General features: G+C 40.8%; 1 protein-coding gene across 7 annotated transcripts in view; it reads right to left on the bottom strand.

Moving 5' to 3' along the window:
- Window positions 1-20484, bottom strand: part of RSU1 (Ras suppressor protein 1) — a 202227-nt gene that overhangs the window by 70668 nt on the left and 111075 nt on the right. The window contains exon 9 of one of the 7 annotated variants that reach the window (XM_045162709.1): window positions 3671-3689. The exons of 2 other annotated variants lie outside the window; for them this stretch is intronic. In XM_045162709.1, coding sequence (XP_045018644.1) covers window position 3689 — 1 coding nt within the window. In that variant the 3' untranslated portion in view covers window positions 3671-3688. Of the gene's footprint in view, window positions 1-3670; window positions 3690-13018; window positions 13243-14408; window positions 14900-16974; window positions 17774-20484 lie in introns of those variants that run through there. 4 more of the 7 variants (XM_045162705.1, XM_045162706.1, XM_045162708.1 and 1 more) reach the window with 4 other exon arrangements.

The raw sequence follows: 20484 nt of genomic DNA, 5'->3' as shown, positions 1-20484 counted from the left end.
ATACAGTTGTTACAAAAATGAAGTGTTCAACAAACAGTTGTGGTTGTCTTCTGCTATTACAATGATTTGACCTTGATGGTCAAATCAGAACAGCAGGGATTAATCAGGCAATAGATGAGGACAGGTGTGTGGTAGGAGCGATATTTAGACAGAGGCAAAAACACATGAAAAGATTGGATGAGCAATAGACCATATTAACTAGTTAGGTTATCTTAGATCTTTTAATCACTCTGGGATTCAATTTCTCTATCTGAAAAATAAGGAGGGGCATTAGATTATCCCACTGGTTTCACAATAAATCCTCTGAAACAGACTTTCATTGAACATTTTTTTCTTTTCCTTTTTTTTTTTTTTTTTTTGCGGCATGCAAAACCTTAGTTGCAGCCTGTGGCATCTAGCTCCCTGACCAGAGATAGAATCCATGCACCCTGCATTGGGAGCTCAGAGTCTCAGCCACTGGACCACCAGGAAAGACCCTTTAATTGAACCCATTTGACTCCTTTCCCTGGTTCTAAATGCCAACTGGTCCTCAAATGTAAAGTTTAAGAACATCTCCATTTTATCTCCTTTCTGATCCCCTTCCTCTCATCTCTCTTATTATTCACTTTCCTATACCTCTAAATAAAAGGAATCACACTTACAGTGACCTCATTTTTTATTTCTTTGAAGGTGGTTCCCATTTTTCCAACTGTCACGTCAATTTTCTGCTTCAGGAACATCATCCACGGACATGATTCCAGGTAGCTATGTCCTATTGAAAGGTGTGCCATGTACAAATATGGTGGGAAATGTGTTGAAATTTACCAAACAACTGATATAACATCAGACGTATTTACAGCCATGCTGCTGCTGCTGCTAAGTCGCTTCAGTCGTGTCCGACTCTGTGCGACCCCATAGATGGCGGCCCACCAGGCTCCCCCGTCCCTGGGATTCTCCAGGCAAGAACACTGGAGTGGGTTGCCATTTCCTTCTCCAGTGCATGAAAGTGAAAAGTGAAAGTGAAGTCGCTCAGTCGTGTCCGACTCTTCACGACCCCATGGTCTGCAGCCTACCAGGCTCCTCTGTCCTTGGGATTTTCCAGGCAAGAGTACTGGAGTGGGGTGTCATTGCCTTCTCCATTTACAGCCATAAGCGATGTTAATTCAATGCACGGTAGTGGGCTCTTCCATCCACACTAGTTTGTACTGCTTTCTACAGGAGTTCAAGTGTCATTATGTCAATCTAGTCTGTTAGAAGTATTTGCAAATTTCAGCTGCTTAAGTACAAACTTCAGAATATGCAATGTCAGTGCAATTAGAGGTTATTTTCAATAACTAAATATTAGACCAGGTGACTCAAGAGTCAAACCCATAACCCTGTAGCCCTTAATTCATTACCCAAGTCAAACAAGTTCAGAGCATTTAAATAATATACTCAGGATAATACACCTACTCAGATGTCAGAGCTGTGATTCAAACCCACCTTTCAGCTCAGTTCAGTCGCTGAGTCGTGTCCGACTCTTTGCGACCCCATAAATCGCAACACGCCAGGCCTCCCTGTCCATCACCAACTCCCAGAGTTCACTCAGACTCACGTCCATTGAGTCAGTGATGCCATCCAGCCATCTCATCCTCTGTCGTCCCCTTCTCCTCCTGCCCCCAATCCCTCCTAGCATCAGAGTCTTCTCCAATAAGTCAACTCTTCGCATGAGGTGGTCAAAGTACTGGAGTTTCAGCTTTAGCAACATTCCCTCCAAATAAATCCCAGGGCTGATCTGTTTCAGAATGGACTGGTTGGATCTCCTTGCAGTCCAAGGGACTCTCAAGAGTCTTCTCCAACACCACAGTTCAAAAGCATCAACTCTTCGGTGCTCAGCCTTCTTCACAGTCTAACTCTCACATCCATACATGACCACAGGAAAAACCATAGCCTTCACCCTAAAAAGACCATGCAAGTTCTCTTGTAGTGTCTTCTTGAAATTAACTTTCCTTCCTCTTCAAATTACTACTTTGCTTTTTATCTGTTTTTCATCAACTTACAATGTGGAATTTCCAAAAGGTGCTGAATCTTTCAGTGGTTGGCACTGTTTTACTCATCCTATGGAAAGCTGATGTCTATTTCTCAGATCAGAAACAAGCCTCCCTCTAATGGTGACACTGTATTCATAAAAGCAGCCATCACCTCATCTCCTCCTCCTCATTCTTGCTTGTCCACCAGGAGTCTGAACAAGGCAGAAGTGTTGGTATTTAATAGTACTGTCTGTTTTAGCACACAGACTGATTGAGAGAGGTCCTCAGAAAGTGGAGCTTGATCACAAATGGCTTCTAAGTCAAAATACTAAATTATAAAACTAGGGCCCAGATAAAGCAGTTCCTATTCAGGCTTATGTAATATGAGTCAAGTCAATAAACTGTTTTCTAAAGCCAAACAAGTGAACGTTTGCTTCTCATTGCTTAAGTAAGGATGAAAATTTTGATGTATTTTATATTACAGAGGAGAGCATAGGGACTAGCAGATTTGGCCTGGCACCTAAAAGGGGAGGAAACAGAGTTCATTCAATGATCCCCATGTGTGCTAGACAACTGTACATGCCAAGGACTCATCTTTATTCCACAACAAGATACAGAATATAGGCAGTCCACCTCTGACAAATTCCTTACATCAGCCAGCAATGGCTACATATGGACATAAATTGATAAGCGGATCCTACCTCTTCATAGCAAAAAGTCCACCAATTAGAATAATCTGTTGCTGCCAAGTCTTAAGAGGGGTTGACAGGTTGGTGACTGGTCAGGGCAGAGGCCCAGAAAAGACTTACTCAAAAAGAACTCTTCCCTCTAGATTAAATTGGCCTTTTGAATGCTAGCACATAAAACCTCTTCCCTATTATATATCTCTCCACTTAGGGGTATCTAGAAGTCTCAAATTCAGTATTCTTGTAAGACCAAATTCATCTTTCATGCCCTCTTGCCTTGTGTCCTCCCTTTCTTTCAGCATTCCATTGGTCAGCACCATGGATAGCTCTACAGGAGCCACTGGCTCCAATTAAGACTGAAGTGAAAGAATCTTTTTACAGTTTCTTTCACTATAGAAAGAAACTATAGTAGGGGGAAAACCTGAGGTGGAATGAATGGAATCTGAACTATGTTTCTTTCTTTTTTAAGGCCAAGTAGTGTGATAAAAACTATACCATCCTCACAATTTTATGATACTGGCATTAATAATTCTATCATATTTAAAATTGTTTTAACTTTCTTTGGGAAAATACTACCCATACACCAAAGTCAAGAGAATAATCAAAGTCATTAGGGACCCACCATCAGCTTCAAAAATAATCTACTAGAATCATGTCTTGTTTCATTAATTTTCACTTCTGTCTCTCTCCCCCGGCTCCACTATTTAGATTCTTTTGAAGCAAAATCTCAGAAGTTACATTGGTTCATCTATAAACATTAAAGTATATAACCACAATTATCACATAAAAATTAATGATTCTTTAATATAATCGAATACCCAGTATATAAATTTCCTAATAAGCTCAAAATATCTTTAATACCTGGCTTGTTTGAATGAGATTTTTAAAAAGCATGTTGGAGATGCTGTAGTTATTATTCTTGTTGATATTCAAACCATCCTATTTTTGGCCAATGGGAGTCCCTATGTTGCATCCTGGGTTCTTCTGACACAGTCTTTGACAGCTTCCTTGCTTTCTGGGTAGAAAAGATATTTCAGACTCTTAACAGAGGCCTGGAATTAGCCATTGTTCTAAGGATCACAGAATTCTGTTAGTGACAAATGGTATTTAGGAAAAAGATCCAGGAACTTGAGGGTGTTTGTTGCTACTATGTTAGTCATTTTTTTCTAGGCTTATTCAATGGACAAAAAAAGAAAAAAAAAAAAAACTCTTTTTAAAGTTAAAAAAAAAAATTTAATCATGGGATCTCACTATATTTCCAAATCAAATTTAGGACTCTAAGATTTAATTAACTTCTTTAATTTTCTATCTCTTTTCTCTTTGGGTAAAAATCCTAGTCCCCCAATATCAACATAATATAATTTATATAATTATAAAAAACAGAAGGGAATGAAGCTAAAAGAAGCATTAAAATCAAACTGCTCAAAATCAGCGATAAAGAGAAAATCTTAAAAACAGCCAAGCTTGGGAAAAGGTTACAAACAAAGGAACAAAGATAAAGATACAGCAGATTTCTTGTCAGAAACAATGCAAGGGAGACGATAATAGGGAAAAACTTTTAATGTCCTGAAAGACATAACTAAGATTCTATACCCAGTGAAAGTATCTTTCAAAAATGGAAGGTGAATTAAAGAGTATTGCAGATATATAAAATCTGAAAGAATTAATACATGGCAGACCTAAGAGATAAGAAAAGTTAAAGGAAGTCTTTAAGGTAGAAAAAATTATACTAAACAGAAATATGGATTTACACAAAGGAATGAAAAGCGCTAAAAATACAAAATATACAGCTAACCATATAAAATGCTTTATTTTTATTCATATCTCTATAAAAGAGAGTTTACTGTTCAAGATAATAAAAATAAAATGTGGATTTTATAACTTTAGTAGAAGTAAAACATATGACAACAAAAGCATAAAGCCCGGGAGATGAGAAATGAAAGTCCACTATTTTACGGTTCCTAAAATGTATGTGAAGTGGTATAATGTCATTGTGAAATATCACAGATGTAAACTGTAACCCCTAAAGCATATACTAAGATTACAGAATGAAAGATTATAGTTAAAAAGCCAACAAAGGAGATAAAACAGTGTCTTAAAAAATACAACAGTCCAAAAGACACAAAAGAAGGGTGGGAGGAAGATGAAACAAAGAGGAAAAAAGGGGATAGATTCAAACTCACCTGTGGAACAAATCATATTAGGTCTAACTGATCAAATTATCTGAATTAAAAGGCAAAGACTGTCAGCTAAGATGAAAAAGAACTATATGCTGTCTGTAAAAAATTCACTTCAAATATAGCGATAAATAGGTTAAGAGGAAAAGAATGGAGAATTATTTACCATTCTAACATGAATCAAAATAAAGATAAGGTGGCTTCACTGATAGCTGACTAAGTAGATTTCTGGCCAAATAATATAACTAAGACTAGAGAAGTTCACTGCATAATGAAAAAAGAATTCATTAAGAGGACATAATTCAAAACATTTATAAATCTAATTACAGAGGCTCCAAATATATGAAGTGAAAACTGACAGAACTGAAAAGAAATAAATCCGTAATTACAGTCTAAGATTTCAATACTCCTGTCTCAATAACTGCTATAACAATTAGAAAAATCAGTGAAGATACAAAAGAATTAACACAATCAACACTGTACAAAATCAATTGATATCCACATGCAAATATATGAACTTTGATCCATACCTCACACCATATACAAAGATTAACTCAAAACGCATTGTAGATCTAAATGCAAAACCTAAAATTATAAAGCCTGTGAACTAAAACAAAGGAGAAAATTACGCTAACTTGCATTAGGCAAAGAACACTCAGACATGACACCAAAAGTACAATCCAGAAAAGAACAAGCTAATAAACTGAAATCAACACAATGTAAAAGTTTTATTTTTCAAAAGACACTGCTAGGAGAATGAAAAGGCACACACAGAAATGGAGAAAAGCTTTGCTAAGCATATACCTGATAGAGGATTTATATCTAGAACAAAGAATCTCAAAACAATAAGAAAAACTATTCCATTTCAAAAACTAGATTTGAATAAAAATTTCATGAAGTAAATGAATCACAAAAGCTCAACACCATTATTCATCAGATAAATGCAATTCAAAACCATAATGAGAACCCACTGGAAAAAATAAAATTGAAAAAAAGGTCTTATCAAGTATGGAGGAGGATGTGGAAGAGCTGGAACACTAAGACATTGCTGGTCAGTATATAAAAAGACACCATCACTTTGAAAATGGTTTGGCAGGTACTGAAAAAACTAAATCTGTACCTGCCATATTAAACCCAGTGAAAAGTGAAAGTCACTTAGTTGAGTCCAACTCTTTCTGACTCCATGGACTATACAGTCCACAGCATTCTTCAGGCCAGAACACTGGAGTGGGTACACTTTCCCTTCTCCAAGGAATCTGCCCAACCCAGGGATCAAACTCAGGTCTCCCGCATTGCAGGTGGATTCTTTACCAGCTGAGCCACAAGGAAAGCCTGACAACATATTAAAACACAGAGGCGTTACTTTACCAACAAAGGTCCATAGTCAAAGCTATGGTTTTTCCATTTGTCATGCATGGATATGAGAGTTGTACCATAAAGAAAGCTGAGTGCTGAAGAATTGATGCTTTTGAACTGTGGTGTTGGAGAAGACTCTTCCGAGTCCCTTAAACTTCAAGGAGATCAAACCAGTCAATCCTAAGGAAATCAGTCCTGAATATTCACTGGAAGAACAGATGCTGAAGCTCCAATACTTTGGTCACCTGATGTGAAGAACTGACTCATTGGAAAAGACCCTGATGCTGGGAAGGATTAAAGGCAGGAGGAGAAGAGGACGAGATGGTTGGATGGCATCACTGACTCGATGGACATGAGTTTGAGCAAGCTCCGGGAGTTGGTGATGGGACAGGGAAGCCTGGCATTCTGTAGTCCATGGGGTTGCAAAGAATCGGACATGACTGAGCAACTGAACTGAACTGATACTGCCATAAGGACCACCCATTCTACTCCGAGGGATTGCAGGGACAGAACTTGTTCTGTCAAAAACTTGTACACATGTCTCTTTCAATTCTGGTTTCCTCAGTGTGTATGCCCAGCAGTGGGATTGCTGGGCCATAAGGCAGTTCTATTTCCAGTTTTTTAAGAAAGAGACATGTGTACCCCAGTGTTCATCACAGCACTGTTTATAATAGCCAGGACATGGAAGCAACCTAGATGTCCATCAGCAGATGAATGGATAAGAAAGCTGTGGTACATATACATAATGGAGTATTACTCAGCCATTAAAAAAATACATTTGAATCAGTTCTAATGAGGTGGATGAAACTGGAGCTGATTATACAGAGTGAAGTAAACCAGAAAGAAAACACCAATACAGTATGCTAATGCATATATATGGAATTTAGAAAGATGGTAACAATAACCCTGTATATGAAGACAACAAAAGAGACACTGATGTATAGAACAGTCGTTTGGACTCTGTGGGAGAGGGAGAGGGTGGGAAGATTTGGGAGAATGGCACTGAAACATGTATAATATCATATATGAAACGAGTCGCCAGTCCAGGTTCGATGCACGATACTGGATGCTTGGGGCTGGTGCACTGGGAAGAGCCAGAGGGATGGTATGGGGAGGGAGGAGGGAGGAGGGTTCAGGATGGGGAACACGTGTATACCTGTGGCAGATTCATGTTGATATATGGCAAAACCAATACAATATTTTAAAGTTAAAAAATAAAAAACTTGTACACAAAAGCTGACGGAAGCTTTATTTACCCCAAACTGGAAACAACCCAAATATCCATCAACAGCCAACTTGATAAGTCATATCCACTCAATGGATTACTATTCAGAAATAAAAGAAACCAATGACTGAAACATACAACAATTCTCAAGATTAATTATGTTGAATGTAAGGAACTTAAAAAAAAAGAGTACACATGTGAAAGTTGCTCAGTAGTGTCCAACTCTTCGTGACCCCATGGACTATACAGTCCATGGGATTCCCCAGGGCCAGAACACTGGAGTGGGTAGCCTTTCCCTTCTCCAGGGGATCTTCCCAACCCAGGTCTCCTGCATTGCAGGCTGATTCTTTACCAGCTGAGTCACAAGGAAAGCCCTTGTGTATGTATGTTATGTACATATATATACACACACATATACTGAGTTGGCCAAAAAGTTCATTCTAGTTTTTCCACACCATCTTACAGAAAAACCTGAATGAACTTTTTGGCCAACCCAATAAATAAAAAACCCTCTACAAAATGCAAACCAAGGTATAGTCAGAAAGTAGGTCAGTGGTTGCCTGAGGATTGGGGGAAAGATGAGGAGGGGTAGGAGGGAGGGACCTGGAACCCAAGAAAACTTGGGCTTCACTATCTTGATTGTGGTGACAATCCGTGTGCAACCTGTGGTTCTCTTTTGTAAAGGAGGCAGCTACGTTTATTTTCGAAAGCAGAGACTTTGGCATAATGTAAACAGAGCAGCGATGCTCTCTCTCTCTGCGTCTGTACGTGTCTTCAGTCACTCAGTCATGTCTGACTCTGTTGAGACCCCATGGACTATATAGCCCGCCAGGCTCCTCTGTCCATAGGATTCTCCAGGCAAGAACACTGGAGTGGGCTGCCATTTCCTCCTGCACTGACTGTATGTGGATTCTTTACCACTGAGCCATGGGAGAAACCCCTCTCTCTCAGTGCACATAATCAAAACTCATTCACAGGACTTCTGCATCTTAGGAAAAATACCTCAAATGTCATCTTTTGTCATTAACACTCAATTAACAATGAACATCTCACCAGGATTTTGTTAGAAATAGAGAACATTAATACAACCTGTGAGAAAATTTAGTTTTGAATTTGGAATTGGTGTCCTGACAGGATCCTTCTGTGTGTAGTTGCTTAGTTGCTCAGTTGTGTCTGACGCTTGTGACCTCATGGACTGTGGCCCACCAGGCTCCTCTGTCCATGGGATTCTCCAGGCAAGAATACTGGAGTGGGTTGCTGTTTCTTTCTCCAAGGATCCTCTGACCCAGGAATCAAATCTGCATCTCCTGCATTGGCAGGTGGATTCTCTATGGTAGAGGAGCCCAGTATTTCCCCAACCACACCCACGTCTCCACATCACTCCTCCTCCCTCTGTTGGGCATCTTCTAAGTCTGACTGCTCCTCAAATGCCACAGGCAGGGGGATAAGTAATGACACACCACCTGCTGCAGGCGAGGGCGCCTTCTCAATGCAGCTGAACGGGGTCCTCTGGTTCCTTGAGTGATGTCAAAGGGATTCCTTCTGGCCTTTCACATCTAGGTTTTTAGGTTCAGAGTTGTTTTTCTGACTTGTCAACAAAATATACTTTGAAGGCTGGGAGGAGAGGCTGTCTCCCTCTCTCATCCTCTTTTCTTTGATGTTTATTCCTTAGTAACGACTATGGTTCAAAGCCTGCCAAGTCACCTTCAATAGACTCTTTCACAGTATCCTAATGGAGGATAAAGCAACACCTGCATTCTAAGGTAAAGCAGCCAAAAGCTAAGTCCTCCACGCACAGGTGTATGGAAAAGGATGGTGGGGTGGCTGATGCAAAAACAAAACCAAGCTCATGGGCAGAGTCCAGGGCAACTACTCACTTGCAGCTCTGGGATTTTTCCCCACTATCACCTCCTAAACTTCCATGTGTGGAGTTTCTTTCAAAGTTCAGCTAAGGGCTTCCCTGGTGATTCAATGGTAAAGAATCTGCCTGCCAATGCAGGAAACATTCATTTGATCTCTGGTCTGGGAAGATTCCACATGCCAAGGAGTAACTATGCCCTTGGAGCATGGCTACTGAGCCCACGTGCCACAACTACTGAAGCCTGTGTGCCCTAGAGCCCATGTGCCCTAGAGCTGTGCTCCACAACAAGATAAGCCACTGCAAGGAGAAGCCCACGCACCACAACTACAGAGCAGCGCCCACTCACTGCAACTAGAGAAAAGTCTGTGCAGCAATGAAGACTCAGCAAGGCCAAAATAAATAATTATATATATATCAAAAAAACACAAAACCAAAGCCCAGATGCAAAGATCTGGTAGATGGGGTGAGAAGTAGCTGGCTGGGGAAGGCTGCAGCCTTGGCAACATCACAGAAACTCTTGGGTGATGGAAGCGGCTCTAATAATATCATGAAGTGGAAGCAATTCAGACGTAAGAGGAAAAGGGAAATGTGAAAAACGTGTAACGGCTGTGCAACGTGCAGTTTAAAGACAATTTCCTCCAGCAGAAATGTCTACATGGCAGGCTACAGTGTACAGCTGAAAGAACAACTCCCATTCATCAAGTCTTCTGAGGGCCGACCAGGTGCCAGGCGCCATCAGAGGCTCCTGGGGACACAGCAGTGCTCTCAACTAAGGCCCTGCTCTTACAGGAACCTCCCGTCTAGGAGGAGACAGAAAAAATAAAGTTAGGGGCAGGGTGTGTAATGGGGTCTGTTTTAGGCAGAATGACATGGAAAGTGCTTTGGTGACAAGGTGCTGATTTTGAATGAGAAGGAGGGGTAGCCGAAGGCCACTGAGAAACTGAATACAAGGGTAAAGCTGTTTGTGTTAAAAGATAAATATTAGTGTCTAAGAAAATAAACAGGGAACAGATGAAACCTCAAAAGGCCGCAGAGGCAGACCTTGTTTTATCTCGCTTTCACAAATGACATTTGTCACAAACTGAAGGTCTGTGGCAGCCCCACGTGGAGCAAGTCGATGGGCGCCATCTTCCCAACAGCATTTGCTCACTTCCTGTCTCTGGGTCACATTTTGCTGATTCTCACAGTATTTCAAGCTTTTTCATTATTATCATACTTGTTATGGTGATCTGTAATCAGCACTCTTTGGTGCTACTATTAAAACCTGCTGAAGGCTCAGAGGATGGTTAGCCTTTTTTAGCAATGAAGTACTTTTTTAACTTTTTATTTTATCTTGGAGTATAAGATGATGAACACGCTGTAACAGTTTCAGGAGGACTGCAAAGGGACTCAGTCATACATACGCATGTAGCCATTCTCCCCCAAACTCTTGTCCCATCCACGCTGCCACAAAACATTGAGCAGAGTTTCCTATACTATACAGTAGGATGCAGCCTGTTGGTTATCCATGTTAAATACAGCAGTGTGTACACGCCGATTCTATAGTTCCTAACTACTCCTTCTCTCATTCTTCCACCCTGGTGAACATAAGTTCATTCTTTAACTCTGAGAGTCTGTATCTGTTTTGTGTTTGCATCATTTCTTTTGGGGCTTCCTAGGTGGCTCAGTGGTAAAGAATACAGCTGCCAAGCAGCAGACTCAGATTAGGGATTGATCGGTAATACTAAAGGCAATCAGTTCTGAATATTCATTGGAAGGACTGATGCTGAAGCTCCAATACTTTGGCCACCTGACACGAAGAAATGACTTACTGGAAAAGACCCTGATGCTGGGAAAGACTGAAGGTGGGAGGAGAAAGGGACGACAGAGGATGAGATGGTTGGATGGCATCAGTGACTCGATGGACATTGAGTTTGAGCAAGCTCTGGGCCTTGGTGATGGACAGGGAGGCCTGATTTGCTGCAGTCCACAGGGTCACAAAGTGTCGGACACAACTGAGCAACTGAACTGAATCAAATCAGCCACCTGTAAAACCAGGTCCCCGTCCTGTATTCCCTACAGGGGTCCTGAAGCAGTGTCTCTTTCCCCAGCTATTCAGTTCCTGAAAGACTGTTTTCTGTATCACCTCTGATTCCCCTTATGTGGATGGTTCCAGAATGACAAATACAAATCTACATTCCTGCCAGCAACCTGGATGGTCTGGTCAGTGTGTATTCATGCACTGAATGCTGCACATTTATGCTGTTTTACAGTTAGACTTCAGTTAATGTGCTTTTGAGGCTGTGACCTTTCTCTCCCATAGCTGTACATACAGAATCCAAATTGGGAAAAGAGCATGTCAAGGCTGTATATTGTCACCCTGCTTATATAACTTATATGCAGAGTACATCATGCGAAATGCTGGGCTGGATAAAGCACAAGCTGGAATCAAGATAGTCAGGAGAAATATCAATAACCTCAGATATGCAGATGACACCACCCTTATGCCAGAGAGTGAAGAAGAACTAAAGAGCCTCTTAATGAAAGTGAAAGAGGAGTGTGAAAAAGCTGGCTTAAAACTCAACATTCAGAAAACTAAGATCATGGCATCTGGTTCCATCACTTCAAGGCAAATAGATGGGGAAACAATGGAAACAGTGATAGACTTTATTTTCTTGGGCTCCCAAATTACTGCAGATGGTGAGTGCAGCTGCAGTTAGAAGATGCCTGCTCCTTGGAAGAGAAGCTATGACCAACCTAGACAGCATATTAAAAGCAGACATTACTTTGCCAACAAAGGTCCAGCTAGTCAAAGCTATGGTTTTTTCCAGTAGTCATGTATGGATGTGAGAGTTGGACCATAAAGAAAGCTGAACACCAAAGAATTGATGTTTTTGAACTGTGGTGTTGGAGAAGACTCTTGAGAGTCCCTTGAACTGCAAGGAGATCAAACCAGTCAGTCCTAAGGAAATCAGTCCTGAATATTCATTGGAAGACCAGATGCTGAAGGTAAAATGCCAATACTTTGGCCATCTGATACGAAGAACTGACTCACTGGAAAAGACCCCGATGCCTTTTGGAAAGGAAAGATTGAAGGCAAGAGGAGAAGGGGACAACACAGAATAAGATATTTGGATGGCATCACTGACTCGATGGACATGAGTTTGAGCAAGCTCCAAGAGTTGGTGATGGACAGACAAGCCTGGTGTGCTATTGTCCAAGGGGTCACAAAGAGTCAGACACAACTGAGTGGACTGAACTGAACATACAGAATTATCCACAGGTTTATTACATGGCTCGTGATCTCACATTGGCGGGTCTTCATCTTCTGGTCTGACTCACTCTGCCTGCAAGGAACCTACCAGGATTTGATTCAAGAACTAGAAAAGTTGAATGATCATGAACGAACTGCTAAGCCTCATATACTGACTTCTCTTTGAGAAGTTCAACATAAACTTAGCATTTCCTCCCTTTCTTCCCTGATGCTACCCAAAAAGCAACAAGGTGTATATGAGACCTTGTTCTTTTTTTTTAATTTTTATTTTATATTGGAGTCCTGCTGATTAACAATGTTAAGTCTGTTTCAGGCGCACAGCTAAGTGATGCATGCACCTATTCTTTTTCAAATGCTTCTTCCATATGTCATTGCGGAATATTGAACAGAGTTCTCTATGTCATAAAGTAGGTCCTTGTTGGCTTTCTACTCTAAATAAAGCAGTGTGTACATGTCAATATATTTTGATTTCTGGCTCTACGACTTGGGTAAACTATTGGCCCTTTTACCTAACCGGAGGCCTTCACTCATCTGAAAGCCGGGCAAACACCCACATCTATCTCATGGAATCAAGAGATCCTCATAGATGAAGCCTGCAACGAACCTACCAGGGCCTGGAACACTGCAGGAAGTCAATGGAAGTGAATTCTCTCTTAGTGTAACCGAGGCAACTTCTGTCACTACTCACTGATCCAGCTGGATGTTAGCATGCAAATACAAGAAAAAAAAAGGATACTGAAAGTATCTGACTATCATGCATCTGAATTTTTCTTAGTAAAAGTTGCTTACGATTTTTAGTATTTCAGCCACAGTAAAACCAACATTCATGTATTGCAGAATGCACTCATGTATGTGTGTTAGTTACTCAGACACGTCTCTTTGTGACCCCATGGACTGTAGGCTGCCAAGCTCCTCTGTCCGTGAGATTCTCCAAGCAAGAATATTAGAGTAGGTTGCCAATCCTTTTTCCAGGGGATCTTCATGACCCAGGGATTGAACCCTGGTCTCATGCATTGCAGGCAGGTTCTTTACCATCTGAGCACCAGGGAGGCCCTCATATAGTGGTCTCACAGCCTTAATTCTCTGACCAGGGTCAAACTCATGTCCCCTGCAGTCAAAGGTGGATTCTTAACCACTGGACCACCAGGAAAGACCCTCACATGGTGGTCTTGAAGGAACATTTTCTCCACACACCATTATTTCTTTTTCTAACCATGCTTCAGTACAAAATTAGTGAAGGATATTTTCATTCAATCAGCTTTATGACCAGTATCTTTCTTTTCGTCCTGTCTTATTAAATACACTTGCGAAAATGAAGCAGAAGGTGGTCTCAGAAAACTCACAATATTACAGTTTCAAGATTTTAAGTATTTCAAAATAAAAACTTTTATTGACAAAATTTACATCCCTTAGGAATTATCTAGAATTTAGCACCAAAAGAAATTTCCTAGTTGAAAGACACATTCTATTAAAAGATCACCACTCACGCAGTTTCTATTGAGAATGCACAAAAACAGATTAAAGATGCTCCTAATCTCACATAAACAGTCTGAAACACACACGTCATCTTTGCTTACAGCCAAAAAAAACTAAACATCAGAGAAGAATTAAAACAAAAAAATATCCATGCCTCATATATGGGAATCTGAGGCTCAGTTTCTTCCTCTAATATAATCAGTTTTTACAAGATCCATTCTTCCATATTTCAAATCCTCTTGTGACCTTAAAAATATCTTTTCTAAAAGCTTACCTTTTAATCCCTTAAAATCTAAGGTGGGAAAATATCCCTACATAAAGAAACTCAATGAAGAAGTAAGTCTTGTTTTGTTTTTTTTTTTTTTAATTTTCCTTTGTCTCTTTTGCTATGTCTTTGTGATGACCCCCTTTCCCCATGTCACACTGGGACCTGCAGGAAAACTGGATTGTTACAGATTCCTTCAAGGATACAGGAAAACCTGATGCAATCTGAGAGGTGTTACAAACAAAGCAAGATTTCACAATGCTTAAGCCAAGAACAGGGAGGGTGGATGTGTGAAGTGAGAGACCTTCTCGCAAGCTCTCACTTAAGAGTCTCTTTCCAAGACTCAGTATACATATTTGTGAGGTGATGTGACCCTGAAGGTTTCAACTGTACCTCGATTTAGAAAGACCAATCAGAATGGATGATTCCACTCAATCTAGACAGATAAATGGAAAGGGGGCATACAATAAACACAACCAATTACACAGTTACATTCTTTGTGGTTTTTTTCCTTCTTAACTTCATGGGCTGTGTAGGTTAATTTTTTTTCTTTTTCTGTCCGAGCAGCATGCAGGATCTTAGTTCCCCAACCAGGGATCGAACTCGAGGCCCCTGCATTGGAAGTGCAGTCTTAATCACTGAACCCCAGGGAAGGACCGTCCCCCTCCCCCGGCTTTTTTTCTCCTGCAAGTTACTTTTTTTTTTTTAAATAACCTATTCAACAATAAATAAATGTAGAAAATGGAACATTCAATAGGTACCAAAGGGTGAAGTATGAAAAGAATGTGACCTCCCTCCCTGTCTCAGGCATCAAGCTTCCCCCACTTGGGATAACCACCTGTCCGGGTTTGCTCTGTCTTCCTCAGCAACATCCCCAACATTCACAATCACAACCACACACTCCACAGGCCCGGTAAAACACTCCCTTGATGGACAAAGAGAAGACACAGACCCACAGATTCACAGAGAGGAAGGTCTCCCTCTCAGACATAACTCCTTCATTTCTGAAGTTAAGGAACGGTTTCATTTCCAATATGAGAGAAGCATGGTCAAACAAGATCGACACAAACAATGCAAAACCACTGTGAAGACGGCATCTTCACTTAATATGTTGAGGATGCATTTTAATGTCTTGAGGCTTGTTTATTCTGTGCTGGCAAAAACCGAGAATGACAACTTGGTTTCTTCTCAATGTCAGATTGGCTTATTCCTTTCAGACACTGGGGTGACCTGTCAGGGGCTCTTCTGCATGAGATGGTGGGTCATTCATGTAAGACACTGCGGGTGCCATGTGCATACCTCAGACATGAGGGAATCTGCAATACTGCTTCCAAAACCACTAGTTGCTTTTTATTTAAGACTTTTTTTTTTTAATCTGATGAATACCATTTTTTTTAAAAAAGTCTTTACTGAATTTGTTACCATATTGTTTCTGATTTATGTTTTGGTATTTGGCCACGAGGTATCTGAGATCTTAGCTCCCTGACCAGGGATCAAACCTGCGTCTCCTTCATTGAAAGGTGAAGTCTTAACCACTGGACCACCAGGGAATTCCCCAAAATTAGTTTCTTAAAGGAGAGAAAACATGCACTTTTACCTCCTCTTCCGAAATATTGGTAGTATTCACAGAAATAAATATTGAGTTATAAACTGCTGGAAGCATGCTAAGTCACCTCAGTCATGTCCAACTCTTTGCGATCCTGTGGACTATTGCCCACTAGGCTCCTCTATCCATGAGATTCTCCAGGCGATAAAACTGGAGTGGGGTGCCATTTCTTTCTCCAGGGGGTCTTCCCAACCCAGGGATCAAACCCACATCTCTTCTGTTACCTGCACTGGCAGGCAGGTTCTTTACCACTAGCGCCACCTGGGATAATGAGCTTAGCACAATGTCTGTCACACGGTAAATAGTCGCTCTTCATAATTACTGCCGCTGCTGCTGCTGCTAAGTCGCTTCAGTCGTGTCTGACTCTGTGCAACCCCATAGATGGCAGCCCACCAGGCTCCCCCGTCCCTGGGATTCTCCAGGCAAGAACACTGGAGTGGGTTGCCATTTCCTTCTCCAGGGCATGAAAGTGAAAAGTGAAAGTCAAGTCGCTCAGTCGTGTCCAACTCTTTGCAACCCCATGGAGTGCAGCCCACCAGGCTCCTCCGTCCATGGGATTTTCCAGGCAAGAACACTGGAGTGGGGTGCCATTGCCTTCTCCGTCATAATTACTACTACTATTATTAAAACTAGCAATTAAATATTAAAATTGCTATTAAGCAAAAAGATTCAGAAGAAAGATGATAAAAGGAACCTAGATTAAATGGGCAGTAGGGAAACCCTTGGAAAGAAAGGTTTCTGAAGAAGCAATATTTAACATGATTCTTGACGAATAACTGGACATTCAGCAGGTAAATATGAGGAAGGAACATTCCAGGCAGAGAAAACAGCACTGATGGCGAACTGAGGTAGAAAGGTCGATGGTATTTTTAATGGAAAGTAACCCAGCCTTGTGGTTCTGGGTTCATCCCCAGTGGATCTCCGTCAGGGCTCTGCTGTGTCAGCCCAGCTCCTATGTGGGTCACTACCAAGGTCCTTCTGTCCCACAGGATAGTGAGATTCTGGGATACTCTGGACAGAGCTCGAGTGATAGAAAAACTCCCCTCCAAGCAGCTCATCTCACAGAACAAAGACCCAAGTCTTTGATTATATCATCAGAATCATTCTATCTTCAAAGACAGTGCCAGGAACACGGGAGACAGAGCTCGCATCTCACACTTGCCGGGAGGTGCACATGGAGCCCCATCCACAGCAAAGGCAATCTGGCGACTGCTATTTCCACACGCTGTTTCACAGAGCTCAAGTCTAGCCATTTTGTCCCAAAGGAAAGGACTGAGACTTGATGTCTCAGGCTGGATGACAACTGCAATGAAACTCCAAAGAAAATGTAGATACTGTTTTCAAAGAAACGCTAAAGCTTAACCCTGGAACCTGAGGTTTCCTACCTTCTCTCTATATACTGTGCGTCTTAGTCTTACAGTCAGACCACACACAATATTCTACTGGAGAAAAAGAAAGAGAAAAGGTTTTACCTAAGAAGATGACTTGCACCCTGCTGGGTTGGTGCATGAAATTATGAGTAAGCGCGCTGATACTGGCTGTAAATATAACACATAACCGACAAAAAAGCACAGTTTTAAACGATCCTTTACATGCCACTTTTTCTACCCTATTAAGATGCTCGTTGTTTCTTTGATTTATCTGATAATAAATTTTTGATGACTGGTAAGTCTCATAAAATTGCTCTGGTGCTGACTAGACTGATTAATAAGTCTGAAGAATCGAAAGTGTCAGGAATTCATGTGTATGAATAAGTTACTGCCAAACATATATTAGGGATTCCATAAAATATAGAATAAAAAAGGTTGATCTGGCCATTTTAGCTTGTATCTGTTTTCCTGTAACAATTTACATTCAGGGTCATCATCATCTTCCATGGCCTTAAAAGAAAAAAAAAAAAATCAATAAAGTAAAATCCACATGGGGGCAAAATCAAGAACAAAACTAAAATAAAAAAATAATGAATTGTTACAGACAATCAAACATGTTTCTCAGAAAAACAGAGAATTAAAAAAAAAAAAAAAAGAAGAAAGAAAAACAGAGAATTGAGAATTAGAACTCATTGCTGAGGTGAGTCTTAGAGATGACCCAGTTTGAACCTCTTTCCTTTAAAATGGCAAAGCTGAAAATGGGTGTGATGAAGTTATCTGCCCCTGACCAAAGTGGGATTGGGAGCCACCTTTAAGATCAATGCTCCAAGAACAGACTTTTTTTTCCCTCTGTCTACTCGCAGGTCCCAGCAAAGTCCATCACTGGCTCTTTACGCCAGGGTGCATTATCTGAAAACATGCTCTCCATGTCTGATATCTGCCCTGCACTGCAGAAGCTAACCAGCTTTAGTTACATGAGAAGGGAATTCAGTGCCCTGGCCTTAGTAGTCTCAACCATGTCCAGTTAAGACCCCAGAAATCTCCTGAGACAAGGTTGCAAGATGGGATAAAAGGGCTCCAAATGTGGTTACTGAAACCCCAAGATGGAAGAAGAAATCCCTGATGTCTTCACATCGTACAGGGCAAAACACCAGTAGCCACCAGGCAGGACCACAAAGCAGAGAGAGAGACGATTCCACATCTACCAGTCAGGGCCCCAGAGCAAGAAGCCACCAGGAGCACAGAGGCACCCCCACCCCGTGCTGCATCTTCCAGCCACAGATTCCTGCGAAAGGTAACAAGGCAAGGTCTGATGGTGGGTGCTCTGTGGAACTCTCCCTTCTTCAACTGTCTAGCTGAATCCAACAAAGTAGGACATTCTGTAAGCTGCCCTTCACTCCCAAAGGGTCTTCAGATTCTAACCAGCTTCTGTTTCAACACAGTCCGTTCTTAAAGAATGATTACAAATAAAAACACTGACCCCTCTGCCAAAACAGAACCTAACCTTGGTGTCCCTAAAAGGAAACAATGGTGAATCCTTGTGTTTTCAGAGAAGCTTTTAAGTCTGAAAGCCAAATGCCTAAGAAAGGCATTGTGGCGGGCCATCGGGGAGGGGTAGATCAGACCTCCCAGAGGCATTTAAACACATTTACTGATAAAGAGAATGTGCCTACAGGGAGGCTACTGGGGGCTACAAGAGGAGAAAGACAGGGTGGTGGAACAAACTACAGAGAACTGAATACAGTGGAGTCACAACAGTGTTAGGGGCTGGACTGTGCCGTTACTCTGAATGTGACCGTATTTGAAGATTGCAGGGTCTTTATGGGGTAATCAGATTAAACCTTAGAAAAAAACAATCTTGTTCACACCTTGATCTTGGGACTTCTAGAGCTGTTACGATAATAAATTTCTGCTCAGTGGCTAAAACAGCCAAAATTAGGTAGCAGCAGGAAAAAAAAAAAAAAAAAAAAGAAGGCAGGGTGCTTACTCAGTAACCCTTCTAAGTAAAATAACCAAAACCTCAATAACAATTTATGTATTTTCTAAACACACACAGTGTCACAGGATGGAGGAAAAAAAAAAGGATACACATTTGGAAGGTGATAAAACTGTATGGGTTCCAAATGAGACTGTTTGAAAACTACGACAGTAGAACACAACATTGTCTTGACCACAAACTTTTTACATCATGAGTCTTAAAAAATACATATGAAATGATATAGTCAAACACAAGAGAACAAAATCTAGAGGGTTCTTTCCTTAATAGATGATGAATAAATTGGATATCAGTAAACGTCAGTGGACATAAAACTCATATTTATACTTTCTATCTGATTAAGTTGACAAAAATGCCTTTCATAAGATTACTCACTCTAAATCACAGTATCTAACATTATAGGAGAACACTATATTGTCAAAAATTACAAAAAACAAAACCCCAACAATGCCTGAACAGAATAAGAGACCAGAGCTCAATAAAAAGTCAGCATGTAATAAAATAAGATATTACCATGTAGAGAATAGAAATTAGACAGTTTTGTTTGATTATAAAGTGCCACTTATTAATTTATCTCTCCAATAAAAACAGCAAAGGCAGGCAATAACTCATCTTAGCTGGACAGAAAGCATCCAGCATTGAACTTGAAGACTGCTGGGAGTTAATAAAGGTTATCAATATGTAGGGTGGACCACGTCTTTGAGTAGGTCAATATTTCATAGTTCGATATGATCATTTCAAGTGAGTATCATCGAAAAATGGAACTCAAAATAGTTCTTTTGGAAGAGGAAGTAACCTGACAGATTTCCTTTTTGGAGTGTAGACAGAGCCTAGACTATGTTTATTTTCCTTCTGTCAAGAGGGACAAATTATCTGGATTCTATTTACCTTAAATTGATACTGTAATACATCATATTGTACATTACAGCTGCACAAGACAGGTTGAAGGCAGGCTTGAGAGTCAATATACAAGGAAGGAGGAGATGCACAGTGAAGAGAAGAGACAGACATGATGGTTTTGCTCTTTAAAATCACGCATAAAAGTCTCTTGTGGCATAAGGATCAGAGTAAACATCACTCTTCTTGCCTTGATGGAGCAGTTATGTTTTTTCTCATTTGCCCCTCTAAATTTATTCGCGACTCTCTTCATGGTAACTGCCCTAGTCGTGAAATAAAGTGCAAAAAGACCAACAGAGCCTCAGCTCACTGGTCAAATGTGATCCCA

Source organism: Bubalus bubalis, chromosome 14 (assembly GCF_019923935.1).
Source record: "Bubalus bubalis isolate 160015118507 breed Murrah chromosome 14, NDDB_SH_1, whole genome shotgun sequence".
Taxonomy (NCBI): domain Eukaryota; kingdom Metazoa; phylum Chordata; class Mammalia; order Artiodactyla; family Bovidae; genus Bubalus; species Bubalus bubalis.
This window is presented reverse-complemented; position numbering and strand designations above follow the sequence as displayed.